This window comes from Nestor notabilis, unplaced genomic scaffold (assembly GCF_000696875.1).
Source record: "Nestor notabilis isolate BGI_N333 unplaced genomic scaffold, ASM69687v1 scaffold19769, whole genome shotgun sequence".
Taxonomy (NCBI): Eukaryota; Metazoa; Chordata; class Aves; order Psittaciformes; family Psittacidae; genus Nestor; species Nestor notabilis.
The window spans coordinates 284-13,246 of NW_009942603.1; the positions used below are offsets into that span (position 1 = coordinate 284).

At 46.5% G+C, this 12,963-nt stretch overlaps 1 protein-coding gene across 1 annotated transcript in view; it reads left to right on the forward strand.

Annotated features, from left to right (window-relative positions):
* Positions 1-12,963, forward strand: part of CTPS1 (CTP synthase 1) — a gene marked incomplete at its 3' end in the record, with an annotated part of 13,695 nt that overhangs the window by 238 nt on the left and 494 nt on the right. Inside the window, exons 2-13 of the mRNA XM_010021483.1 lie at positions 242-412; positions 1,117-1,217; positions 2,635-2,751; positions 4,128-4,211; positions 4,416-4,496; positions 6,172-6,323; positions 7,952-8,084; positions 8,437-8,525; positions 9,750-9,844; positions 10,314-10,376; positions 11,694-11,737; positions 12,613-12,720. Coding sequence (XP_010019785.1) covers positions 242-412; positions 1,117-1,217; positions 2,635-2,751; positions 4,128-4,211; positions 4,416-4,496; positions 6,172-6,323; positions 7,952-8,084; positions 8,437-8,525; positions 9,750-9,844; positions 10,314-10,376; positions 11,694-11,737; positions 12,613-12,720 — 1,238 coding nt within the window. The remainder of the gene's footprint in view (positions 1-241; positions 413-1,116; positions 1,218-2,634; positions 2,752-4,127; positions 4,212-4,415; positions 4,497-6,171; positions 6,324-7,951; positions 8,085-8,436; positions 8,526-9,749; positions 9,845-10,313; positions 10,377-11,693; positions 11,738-12,612; positions 12,721-12,963) is intronic.

A 12,963-nucleotide genomic window follows, 5' to 3' on the forward strand; every position in this document is an offset into this window, starting at 1 on the left:
TGTCTGGCCCCATGTGTGGGACCCAGCAGCGGCTCTGGGCTCGCCGGCAGCCAGCAGAGATGTGCTCCCTGGTTGAGGGCTTCAGTCCTCTTTGTTATATAAGGCTTGTAGTTTTCTTAGCAACTTGTATGCATCAAAGAAGGTGTTTCCTTGCTTTGACTTCTTCCTGCAAACCCAGCGAGTTGCTGGTGTTGACCCTTTCCCCCTGACATGTGTGCCTGTGCCTTTCTCTGTGCTGCAGGGGAGGTGTTTGTGCTGGATGATGGAGGGGAAGTGGACCTGGACCTGGGTAACTATGAGCGCTTCCTCGACATCCGCCTCACCAAAGACAACAATCTGACCACTGGGAAGATCTACCAGTATGTCATCAACAAGGAGAGGAAGGGAGACTATCTTGGCAAGACTGTCCAAGGTGATGTGAAGCTTCATGTCTGAGGCTTAGAAAGATATTCTGTGTTTCTGCCCTGGTTGAATGGTTTTGCGTCACATCTTGAGGTCTTTGATATGTCCTGGTGATGGTTTTGGTTTGGTTTTTAGAAGGGGAAGTAGAAGGTGCAGTAGTGGAGGTCTGCTGGTCTGTGCCATACTGAACCAGGGCACCTGGGAGCCCCTCAAAACTTCCCAGTGCTCAGTAACACTGGACTTGTAGCCAACACTGAATGTGAACAGACTTCAGGCTGAAACACCTCTGGGTTGTTTGGTAGCTGGTTAAAATGGTTATTGCTTTTGGTAGCTATCATGGCATTAGGAAACCCGGAGGATCTTGGTGGATCACATCAGTCCCTTCCCTTTTTAAGCATTCTCCGCAGCTGGTTTGGATAAGGACAGTTTAAAACTCTGTGCTTAGAGCAAAGAACTGTTTATACACAAATCTTCCATCTTACAGGACATATTGCTTACATGTGTTTAAACTGAGGCCGGGTTCCAGTGCCTGCCAAAGCACTGCTTGAAAATCACAGCCAAGAGTAAGCACTTCAAAAATGCATCCTTCTTTAAAGAGACAAATCCCTGCTCGAGTCATATGGGAAGCATTGGCTGGTTATGTGCTCCCTAATGAATTAGAGGGAGAAGTGTGTGTGGGTTGGGGCTTTATCCCTGCCTGGGTTTCTTTTCCAGTTGTTCCCCACATCACGGATGCTATCCAAGAATGGGTAATGAGGCAGGCACGGATTCCTGTGGATGAAGATGGCATTGAACCCCAAGTTTGTGTGATTGAGGTTTGTAGCTCTTAAAAGATAATTTTTCTTCTTGTATGGAGTAAATTGACCTGAATATTTTGCATAGGAATTTTTATTATTAACATTCAGCTCTGCTTGTTGTTGAGCTGGTTAAAAATCCTTCTTGTTACCTTCACTTATTCAGCTAATCTTTCGAATGCTCTCTGCCCTGAATCTGCACACAGAAAGGCTTAGGTCTTGGACAGCTATTAGGTGCTCTGCTCTCTAGTGTGATATGCGTTAGTCTGTAGGGTGAATTTTAGCTCTTGTAACTTTATATGCCAAAGTCTGAGTTGATCAGGCTGTGCCCTCTTCTTCCCTGGTGGTTTGAGGAGGGTGGGGGGTAAGTAAATCACCCCCAGGAAACAATTAGCAGTAAAGGGAGCCTTGGAGCCACCAGTGCAAGTATGGACCTAGAAAAGGGAATGGCACAAGTCAGTGGTGACAAACCCCATGCAGTGTCCTGCGTGCTGCATGGGACATGCTGCTGCTGGAGGAGGCAGAGGAGGAGGGTGAAGGCTCTGAGGCTGCGGAGCTGGCTGGTGAGATGTGCTAATGCAGGAGAGAGGGAGCTTGTCAGAGTGCCCAGGTCATACTGACTTATACTGCATGCAGCCTGCGTGCCAGGTTCTGTTCCAGGACTCACAAGCCTGGATCCTGGAGTATCTTGGAGGCATGATCTGGCAGCACAGAGGCTGTCCATGCTGCAGAGAATGCCTTGTCTCTGTTCCTGCATCTGTCCCAAACCACCCTAGATAGTTACTAAAACTGCACAGAAGATTTGCTTCTCAGTGCCACCTAATGTTCAGAAATGATAATTTTAACATTTCAGTCTTTTCCCTGAAGAGAGAATAGAGGTAAAGCCAATGTCCCTGGAGAGGGCTGCCCAGTTGTGTTTCTTGTGGCTTTTCGAGGTTTTTTTGGGAAATCATGAAGGTAGAATAATAGTTGGGGAAGATGGAAAGCTGGGGAAGTTGTACATAGAGCTGGCAGCTCCTGGTGGTTTTCATATTGGTGTTGATGCTTCCTGAGGGAATTGGAGGGAGGTGCTGGGGAGATGTTTTAGTGTCCTTTTATGTGTCACAGAATCATATGAATCCTAGAATAATTTGGGTTGGAGGGACCTTAAAGCTCCTCCAGCTCCAACCCCTGCCACGGGCAGGGACACCTTCCACTAGAGCAGGTTGCTCCAAGCCCCTCGGTCCAACCTGGCCTTGAACACTGCCAGGGATGGGGCAGCCACAGCTTCTCTGGGCACCCTGTGCCAGCGCCTCAGCACCCTCACAGGGAAGAGCTTCTGCATCTCAATCCCTCTGGCAGGTTAAAGCCCCTTGTCCTATTTCTACAAGTATGTTGCAGTGTACAGATTCAGTAGGGGCTGTTTTGGTACTAACTTGAAATGCTTTGTCTCTGTCAGCTCGGTGGGACAGTGGGTGATATTGAGAGCATGCCCTTCATTGAAGCCTTCCGCCAGTTCCAGTTCAAAGCCAAAAGAGAGAATTTCTGTAACATCCATGTCAGTCTGGTTCCCCAGGTAAGGACCCAAAAGGTTTTGGTGCTCAGAGGCTTCCCCAATCCAAACCTTGCTTCCTAAATATGCGTTTCTGAACTGCTGTATTTACGACACTGTCACATTTGCAGTTCTGTATATAGAAACATCTGGAAGAAGTGCAGAGAATTTAAAAAGCTTTCCAAGAAGTGAACAGAAACTTTTCAAAGTGTGTTAATAAATAGTTGGGAATTGCAGCAAATGCAGTTTTGCATCTTTCACTGCTGGTTTTTGCTCTGGAATTGTCTGTTAGTTTGTGCAGGTAAACTTTCCTTTTCCCTTCATTTGTGTAGCCTTTCATTTCTGCAAAGCTCATGGAAAGCTCAGGGATGCAGCCAGACTTGACAGCCACTTGGCCTTATTAACAAAAACCCATCCCAAGCTCTTCCTCGGGTTCTTTATTCTCTTGCTGTGTGTTTCTCTCACCCCAAGATTTGCATTAACTGTAGCTCCTGAACTAGGTTGGGTTTCTTTTGTAATTTCAAAACATAATACTGTGCTTTGAAACATAATCTGTTGTGGGTTTTTTTCCCCTAGACACTAATTTTAATGTGTGTTTTGATCTTTGACAGTCATTTCATAGACTCTCACATCTGACAGCCGTGTAAAGCCATTCCAGTCAGAGTGGATATTGCTCTTGGTTCACAGATTCAGCTAAGAACAGGGATTATGAAGCAGTGCTATGATAAGAATCAGTTAATCAGGAAACACAAAGAAAATCAGAATATCCTTATGTGCCAAGCAAATGGGGTGAACTCCAGTTAATAGCAAAAGCATATGAAGGTATTTTATGCCATCTAATGCCTGATAGGAGCTCATCTGTCTTATCTGCTCTGATTTGGGAGACAATTTACAGCCTTAACCAAACAAAAGAATCTCTGCTGGAGGAGTCCCTGCTGAAAAAACCTCTTCTATGGTTATGTTAAAGGTACTGGAGAGCATGTCTTCCTTTGCTGGGACTGCAGCTGATAGGGCAACTTGATGGTTACGAGAGTGCAGATCAATCTTTGTTCTCTTCTCTCTCTCTCTTGTTTCTCCTTCTGTCCAGGCCAGGTGATTTCTTGAGGAAAAGAAAATAGAAATATAAAATATAAGGTATTTGGAGGGAGCAGTGGAGAAAAAACAACTCTGCTCTCTCCTTCCCTCACTGTAACACGTACCTGTTTACTGTCCAGACTTGAACCCTGGTCTCTGCTGGTTGCTTTCAGTCTTTGATATTAAAATGATGGTGATTAAAGTTCATGTGAATTGTCTGAGAACAAGGTTAAAGCTTTTACAAGATGAATTGGGTGGAGAACTGATGAATCATTGCTACATATCATCCTAATTTGATCTACCAACTTCTGCTCTTCTCTGACCAGCCAAGCTCTACAGGAGAGCAGAAGACTAAACCTACCCAAAACAGTGTTCGTGAGCTCAGAGGTCTTGGTCTCTCACCAGATCTGGTAAGGTTTGTTGCATGGCTTTGGGTTTGAAAATGCAGTACTGGCATGTTGCAACAGCATCCTGGAGTAAATAATGCTGAGGTTGAGAGCATAAACAAGTAGAAATAACCAAGTTGGGTTATTTCCCAAAGACAACTACTTTAGAGGTTTGTTCCAGGAATGTTTGGGTTTTGCTTCACAACCTTGACGCTGCTGTTCTGTTAGATTGTTTGCAGGTGCTCCACTCCATTGGATACCTCAGTAAAAGAAAAGATTTCCATGTTCTGTCATGTTGAACCAGAGCAGGTAAAGATTGCTGTCTGCACTTCCTTGCAATAAATATTGTAGCTGTTTGTCAAATGCTGAATGGAGTTTTGGCTGAACTTGTGTTCTAGCTGTGTCTTTTGTTAGCTGCATAATTCATTTGCTGCTTTGCCTTGCCTACATTCCTTACGCATGGAACTGTTGCAAATAGAGTCCTTTTTATGCCAGCACCCAGTTTTCCGTAGAAGGTGGTTAGCACAGATGTAGAGAACTCCTCTGGAATCCAAAGTATGTTCTGAATAGTTGTTTTTGACCTTAGTTATCCTTCCACATTCCTTCTGTGAATACAGAAGAATGAGATTTGTCAGGATTTAGAGGCCAAACAGTAGTTGCTTAAAATGAGGCTTAAAGGACACAGAGATGTATTTTATACGTGGCTCTTTTCATGATACTGTTTTTCTGCCCAAGTTTTCAGGAGGAGAGGTTGCACAGAGCAGTTGGAATGATGTTGGAGAGAAGCATTGCTTCACTTCACTGTTGGGTGATAGGCAATAATTCCATGTTAGCTTCAGTCTTTTTATGCTGAGACCACTCTGCATAGCACAGTCTGAGGCACACCTTGAGAAACACTCAGTCTGGAGGCTAAGTATTAGCACTTCCCAATCCAGCTGCAGCTTGAAAATATCGATAGGTTTGGGAAAGACTGAGCATCACTTCACAATTCCAGGCTCTGGCAAGTCTTAATTTCCTCTACCATGAGATCAAACTCAGTCTCTTGCAGTTTCAAGTGTTACATTCGGAATTACCTGGCAGTAGCATTGCTGTGTCAGCAGTACAGCACCTGCCTCTTGCTGGCCAGGAACTGGAAGGAAGCTGGCTCTTGTCAGGCACTTTCCAGGGAGTTTCATGCAGTTTCATGTAGTTGTTTCTCTGCAGCTGCACTTGCATCAAGAAGTAAAAGCTGTTGACTAAAAAGGAGGAAAACTTGCAGCCTGAAGGGTGTCACTGGTTGAACTCTGCTTTCGTTGGAGTCAGGAGAAACAAGGGTTTAAAAATAGTTGTGCCAGTATATTTTTGATCCTTAAAATACAGTCTCATTCCTGATGGACAGTAGACAGTTGTCTTTCCTCTTCTGAGAAAGCCTGTTTCAGTGAACTGGAACTGTTGATGTAGATATTCCTCATTGACCTCAGAATTCTTTGCTCATAGTTGTTTAATCCTAAGTTTGATGCAGGATGTCCTGTAAAATTTATTGCTGTGGTAAGATCCCAGATTTTCCTGGGCTTTAATCAAACAGGGAGTCAGCAGTGGTGGGAAGTGGGGGAACTGGGCTCATGGGCAGTTTAACTGTAGTTTCAATTTGGGTCACCAGGAAGGCTCTATCACAGCAGAAGGCTCTTTGAAGCATGCTTTGAACTTTGCTGTGTGCTTGCATAACTTGCAGAGCAGCTTACTTTCTTACTGCTGGGTTATGTGTTACAGCCCTTCCTAAGGAGCTCCAGCAAGCAGGAATACCTGGGAAGTGTTGAAGGATGGCCTTTTCAAGTATAGGGAAACTAGCAATAAGTGATTCCTATGTTACTCCACATGTTATTTCCTGGAAGTTTAGGTGGTCAGATGGTTGTCTGCTCAAGACAAAAGGTCTCTGAAACCTGTCTAAAAATAATTGCCCAGGCACTTAGATCTGGTTTAATGACACTTGGTATTTTCCGAACAGGTCATCTGTGTTCATGATGTCTCTTCTATCTACCGGGTTCCTCTGTTGTTAGAGGAGCAGGGAGTTGTGGACTACTTCAGACACAGGCTTGACCTTCCCATTGAGAGGCAGCCCAGGAGGATGCTCATGAAGTGGAAGGAAATGGCTGACAGGTGAGCTGCACCTCTGGGCATAGTGTGATTCAGACTCTGGATTAGTTTCTCTTCTTGGTTGTAGGTTATTAGGTGTTGAGCGTTGCTTTCTTGTTCTTAGTGCGTGTTTCTTGTTGTGTTCTTCGTGCTCAAGTTTGTTTCTTATTTTTTTCCCCTGCAAAAAAGCATTTTTCTTCCTCCATGTTGAAGGGACCTTAAAGCTCTTCCAGCTCCAACCCCTGCCCTGGGCAGGGACACCTTCCACTAGAGCAGGTTGCTCCAAGCCCCTGTGTCCAACCTGGCCTTGAACACTGCCAGGGATGGGGCAGCCACAGCTTCTCTGGGCACCCTGTGCCAGCGCCTCAGCACCCTCACAGGGAAGAGCTGCTGCCCAAGAGCTCATCTCAGTCTCCCCTCTGGCAGGTTCCAGCCATTCCCCTTGTCCTGTCCCTCCATCCCTTGTCCAAAGCCCCTCTCCAGATTTCCTGTAGCCCCTTTAGGCACTGGAGCTGCTCTAAGGCATCCTCTTCAGGAGCCTTTTCTTCTCCAGGCTGAAAAACTCCAACTCTCTCAACCTTTCCTCATAAAATCCTTTAAGATAACGTTGCTGAATTGGTGGTGTTCTGTCTATGTCAAAAGCAGTTTGAGGTAATTAAAAGGTTCTGACAGCCCTCCCTTTTTATACAAAACCCCCAGTGACATTAGAGTGTTGACATCCATTTGTAGGCAGATGTAGGAGTCCTCAGGAGTGTCAGTTAAAATGGACCTTTTGAGTTTGCTTTCAGGCAGGTGAAACGACTGGTTTGTAACTGCTCTGTCTGAGACCCCTTGAACGCAGTGGCTTTTGTCTTGCAGGGAATAGACTCCATGTTCATGAGGAGATAGTGAAATGAGTCTTTTCAGTTGGCATTCAGTTGCTTTCTGAAGCCTTCAATATGTTTGTCTCTGCCCATGGCAAGGAGGTGGGAACTGGATGATTTTAAGGTCCTTTCCAACCCAGACCAGTCTGGGAGTCTACGATTCTCTAAGACATTTCATTAACAAGATCTAGATATTTCCCTTTATTTATCTGCCTGACACAAGCCACCACTGTCAGTAACAGTGGGAAAGCCCTTGGGAAGCAGCTTGGTTGAAGGTACTTAGCAATTCCAATAAGACCGTTAAACACTCTCTCAGCTGTAGCCAAGAATGCTGTGTAAATCCCATGCTGCCTCGTGCTGGGGATGGAAAGTACAGCCTGAATTCTGGAATTCCATGCTGTATGTCCAGCTGCTGAGGAGAACCCAGTCAGAAGTAGTGTGTAGAGATGCTGTATGGTATAACCATGTGCAGAGTGGTGCTTTGATCCTCTCTCCTAAGAGTTCACCGCAGACTTTCAATCTAATACAACTTTCTGAAAAGACAGTTTGGATCTACAACTATTTGTCTCTGTCAGTGTTGTTTTTTTTCCCCCCCTTCTTTTAATCTTGCTTTGATGTTTTTCAGTCATAATTCTTGTCACTTCTTCCAAAGCCATCATCTCTCTTGTTGGCCAGACTTTCAAGAGCCCAACTGTGTACGTTACTTGAAAAGCTTGACTGGAATGTCAGTGATTCTTGGCCCCGTTTCCTGTTGATGATGAAATAACCCTGTGTTCTGGTTTTGTGTAGATACGACCGCCTCCTTGAGACATGTTCCATTGCTCTTGTTGGCAAATACACCAAGTTTTCCGACTCCTATGCATCTGTCATTAAAGCACTGGAGCATTCTGCACTGGCCATCAACCACAAACTTGACATTAAGGTAAGGCTGGGGGTGTGTGTAACAAATCAGCCCCCTTCCTTCCACCCACAGTGCTTTCCATCTTAACTGAGCTCCTCACAACCCCATAGACAGAGAGTTGGTTCAGCCAGGGCTGCTGTTTGTGCACTGGGAGCAGGGTGGTGGGAGAAGGCAGGCAGGAAATGGGTGCAGAAAACAATAAGCAAGTATCCAGTAGGAAACAAATCCAGGGCTACGGTTGGACTTGATGATCTTAAAGATCTTTTCCAACCTGGTTGATTCTGTGACTCTCTATCTTACTCAAATGAACATTAAGGAGACCCTGTGCACTCCTGTGGCAGTATCTCATCATCCTTTTTGGATCTCCTTCTAGTATATTGACTCTGCTGACTTGGAGCCGGATACTCTGCGCGAGGAACCTGTCCGCTACCATGAAGCATGGCATAAGCTATGCAGTGCTGAGTAAGACTCTTCAGCTCTGCCCATTTCTTTGGGGCATGTCTGGTAAACTTGCTGCTATGGGTAGTTTTGGAATCAAGAACCTCACTGGATGTTCTTTTGTGAGTGTGTGTGTGTCAGCACACTCCAACATTGCTCCACTTTCCTCTCAATGAAATACAGGCTAAGATGGAAAATGGAAAGTTGTTAAATAAGTGAGGGAGCTTGTGAAATGCAGCAGTGGCCCTTCCAGTGCCTAAAGGGGCTGACAAGGAAGCTGGAGAGGGACTTTTTAAAAGAGCAAATAGGGATAGGATGAGGGGGAATGGCTTTAACCTCACAAAGGGTGGGTTTGGATTAGATCTTAGGAAGGAATTCTTCCCTGTGAGGGTGCTGAGGCGCAGGCACAGGGTACCCAGAGAAGCTGTGGCTGCCCCATCCCTGGCAGTGTTCAAGGCCAGGTTGGACACAGGGGTTTGGAGCAACCTGCTCTAGTGGAAGGTGTCCCTGCCTGTGGCAGGGGTTGGAGCTGGAGGAGCTTTAAGGTCCATGCCAGCCCAGGGCAAGCTGGGATTCTATGGTCATTCAGATGAGGATGTGCACAGACTTAGTTGGGAAACGGAGAGAGCAAATAGGGGGAAAGGGTAAGTACTGGTAAAGGTTATTAAAGCCAAAGAGAGAGGATGGAAGATGTAAATGTGGTATAAAGTTCTTTAGGAATAAGGTGTGAGAAGGGAGAAGATGTTGGGATGCAGAGGAGTGCCAAGAGTTAGCCCAGAAAATGAGAGCAAGTGGGGCATGTGAGCCCCCAGGGAAGCAGGTTTTGGGAATACCAGGAGAACAAAGAACCTCCTGCAGAACGTGGTGTCCTTGTGTCTGCAGATAGGACAAGGTGATGCTGCATCCAGCAGCTTCCTCAGCAGGGGCCTGGCTGGCCCATGTTTGTGTAGGGTCATGCAGCATGACCCATCCCGGTGCTGTGACCTGCACTGGGTTTGGGATTTCCTGGGCAGGTAAAAGTTGCATTTATAAAATGTTTCCCTGAAAAGTCTGTGGCATTTTATGTGGCAGCTCATGGGAAGTCTCATGGAAATGGTGCTGCAGGCAGGCCCTGCCCTGGGGGTTCTTTGAAGCTCTTTTCAGGACTGAGGTCTTGCAAGTCCAGGATTTTATGGGAGAGAGGGAGTACGTGGTGGGGGAACCAGGCTGCTGAGCCCCATTGACCAGAATCTTTTCATCTTCATGCAGTGGAGTTCTGGTTCCTGGAGGATTTGGTGTTCGAGGGACAGAAGGCAAAATTCAAGCCATTTCCTGGGCAAGGAAACAGAAAAAACCCTTCTTAGGTGAGAGACATAAAGAAGAAATAAAGAAAAGGAAGAGGTTGAGTAACAGCTTTCCTGGTCTGCAGCAAGAGCTTTACTAATCAGCATCTAGAATGTGTAGTTTTGAAGAGAGTTGGCTGAGTAAGGCTAAGCTTAACTGGGTAACTGCAGTGAGCTCTGCTGTGGTCAGAGTTGGCTGGGATGACCAGGAATCTCTGTAATGAGAGGATTGGGGTCTCACAGGAGCTTCCAGAGGAGGCTGTCATGATCTTGGCATGAAGAAATCTGTGACTGCATTTAAACGAAAGGGATGTGGTGGGAGAGGGGGAATGTTGTGTGAGCAGAGTGGTGTGGGGTAAAACCTGCCCAAACACCCCCCCAAATCCATGTCAAACGTTTGTCTCAGCCAGGTTTTCCTCTGACTCTGGACTCTGTGATATGGGCTCAGTGGTCCTTGGCTTGAACTCTGTGTTCTCCATTCTCTCTGCAGGAGTTTGTTTGGGAATGCAGCTGGCAGTGGTGGAGTTTGCCCGCAGTATTCTTGGGTGGCAAGGTAACTGCACAGAACCCTTCCTGGGATTTAGTCATTTCTTTGCTTGGGTGACACCTGTCATTTATAAAACCTGCAATCTTTAATTTGTCATTGGTAGACAGATTTAATCATTTTTTAGGCCTGTAAAATTCCCCATCTCCTTTGCTAATTCAAAGGAAAAAGAAGCATTTCCTGACCCTGTTCGAATAAAAGTCGATGGAGTAAGGCATGCTTGTAATGATAGAACATTGCTTAGGCTGAGGCTCAGCTCCTGGATAAAACACCTCAGTGGAGCTGTGCCTCTGTGTGCTGGACATCCTGAACTCCCATCACAGCCAGTGGGACTAACAACCAAAAGCAATTCAGCTGATCAGGCAGTTGCACCTACTCCAGGGAGTTGAATTCCTTCCTGAGCTCCACTGCTTGAATTGAGTAGATCCCTGTTGTCAGAACTCCCTTTACAGAGTGTTAAATTCATATTCTTAGCCTGAGTCTGAGTCTCACTAGTAATGAAGGTAGGGAAAAACAGTGTTTCTTAGAAGCAGGAGGTCCCTTCCCCTTCCCTGGCTTCATTTAAGTTGTTGAACCTGCTGGAGCGAGTCCAGAGGAGGCCCCGGAGCTGCTGCGAGGGCTGGAGCAGCTCTGCTCTGGAGCCAGGCTGAGAGAGCTGGGCTGGGGCAGCTGGAGAAGAGAAGGCTCCTCAAGGGGACACCTTAGAGCAGCTCCAGTGCCTAAAGGGGCTCCAGGAAACCTGGAGAGGGGCTTTGGACAAGGGATGGAGGGACAGGACAAGGGGAATGGCTTTAACCTGCCAGAGGGGACATTGAGATGAGCTCTTGGGCAGAAGCTCTTCCCTGTGAGGGTGCTGAGGCGCTGGCACAGGGTGCCCAGAGAAGCTGTGGCTGCCCCATCCCTGGCAGTGTTCAAGGCCAGGTTGGACACAGGGGCTTGGAGCAACCTGCTCTAGTGGAAGGTGTCCCTGCCCGTGGCAGGGGTTGGAGCTGGAGGAGCTTTAAGGTCCCTTCAACCCAAACCATTCCATGACTCTATGATTCTATGAATGTGTGTTTTTCCTGAGTGACCCCACTTTCATCACTGATGGCACTGGGCTGGTTGCCCTGTGATGGGCCAGGCAGCCTCAGAAATTCCTGTGGCAGTGCTGAGGTCCCTCCACTGGGGCTGAGCTGGCAGCTCTGTGCAGGCGAGTGCTCAGCACATGGAGCTTCCTGTTTGCTCGGGTGTGGGGGTGAGATGCAGCTGTACCTGGGGCAGGTCCTGTGAGTGCGTTTCACAGCCTGAGGGACTTTGTGTTTCTGATTGGTGCATGTTACTTTGCAGATGCTAACTCGACAGAATTTGACCCCAAAACTGCTCATCCAGTGGTGAGTTTGTGGCAGGTTGCTTGTCACACCCTTTCTCTGCAGATAAGAGCTTGGAGTTGTTATGTCTTGTGGCTTCTGTCTTCCACCATTTACTAACCTGAAATGAAAATGCCTGTGCCCAGTTAGCTGTATGGCAGTCTTCAAAGGAGGTTGTCATGCTTGTTATAGGTGAAACACTAATCTTTTTGAAGTTTTTTATGTTTAATCACACATTTTCATAAAGCAAAGTGTTTTCTAAGAGGGAAAACATTCTTCAAGGGCAGCTTGAAAGCTGATTTCACAGAGTAAATGCTAAAGATTTGGTGGTGTCTGGATTCCAGGGCATAATTGTTTAATTATGAGCTCAGAAATCAGCACAGACACACATGAATTCCTTGGAACATCTGTGGATGGCTTTCTGGCCTTGAATTTTTCAGTCTCTCTGTGCCTCTTCCAGACTCCAGCATAATGACTGGTTCTTCTTTAGTTTAAAAAGCTACTCAAAAGGAAAGAGTTCTCAAAAAGCAGCTTATGGAGTTACCTCTCAAACTTCTAAGTGATTCTGATGTGGGGGTTTTGTCTCTCTAAATTTGCTCAGTAAATGGCACAGGATTAGTGCTGGGGGGACCTGTGTAGGCTTTGACTGACACCATTTCCTCTGCTAAAGCTTCCTGAAGACCCACAAACCTTCCTGATGTTCTGCACAGCCTTTACTGGGGTAACTCAGCTGACTAATCCAGTCCTGGTGGTCTGCCTTGAGGGACAATGTTCCCTGGGGTGGTTTGCCTGTTTTCTGGATGGATGCTGTTCTCTTTTCCCCCTTTAACATTTCAGAGCCTGCCTGGGACTGTCATTCCTTCCTCCTTTTCACTTTCCTCTTGGAATGCTGTTCACAGGTCATAGACATGCCAGAACATAATCCTGGGCAAATGGGTGGGACCATGAGGCTTGGCAAGAGAAGGACACTCTTCCATACCAAGAATTCAATCATGAGTAAGGCATTTCTGACCTCTTTTGGAAGGGTTTCCTGGGAATGGCGTGTATGTAGGGTGGGTTTGGGAAGTGAGACCTGGGAATGTTAAAGCATCCGTGAATGGGGGGTTGTTCTGGTGGTGAAATGGAGATCAGTGAATTTGGTCCCTCTGGAAGAGGCAGATCCTGATGGATGCTGTTCGTATGAACTGAGCATTGTGCAAAACTGTTTGGCATCTGCTGTAAGGAATGTTTTCCTTTTGGTGTAGGGAAGC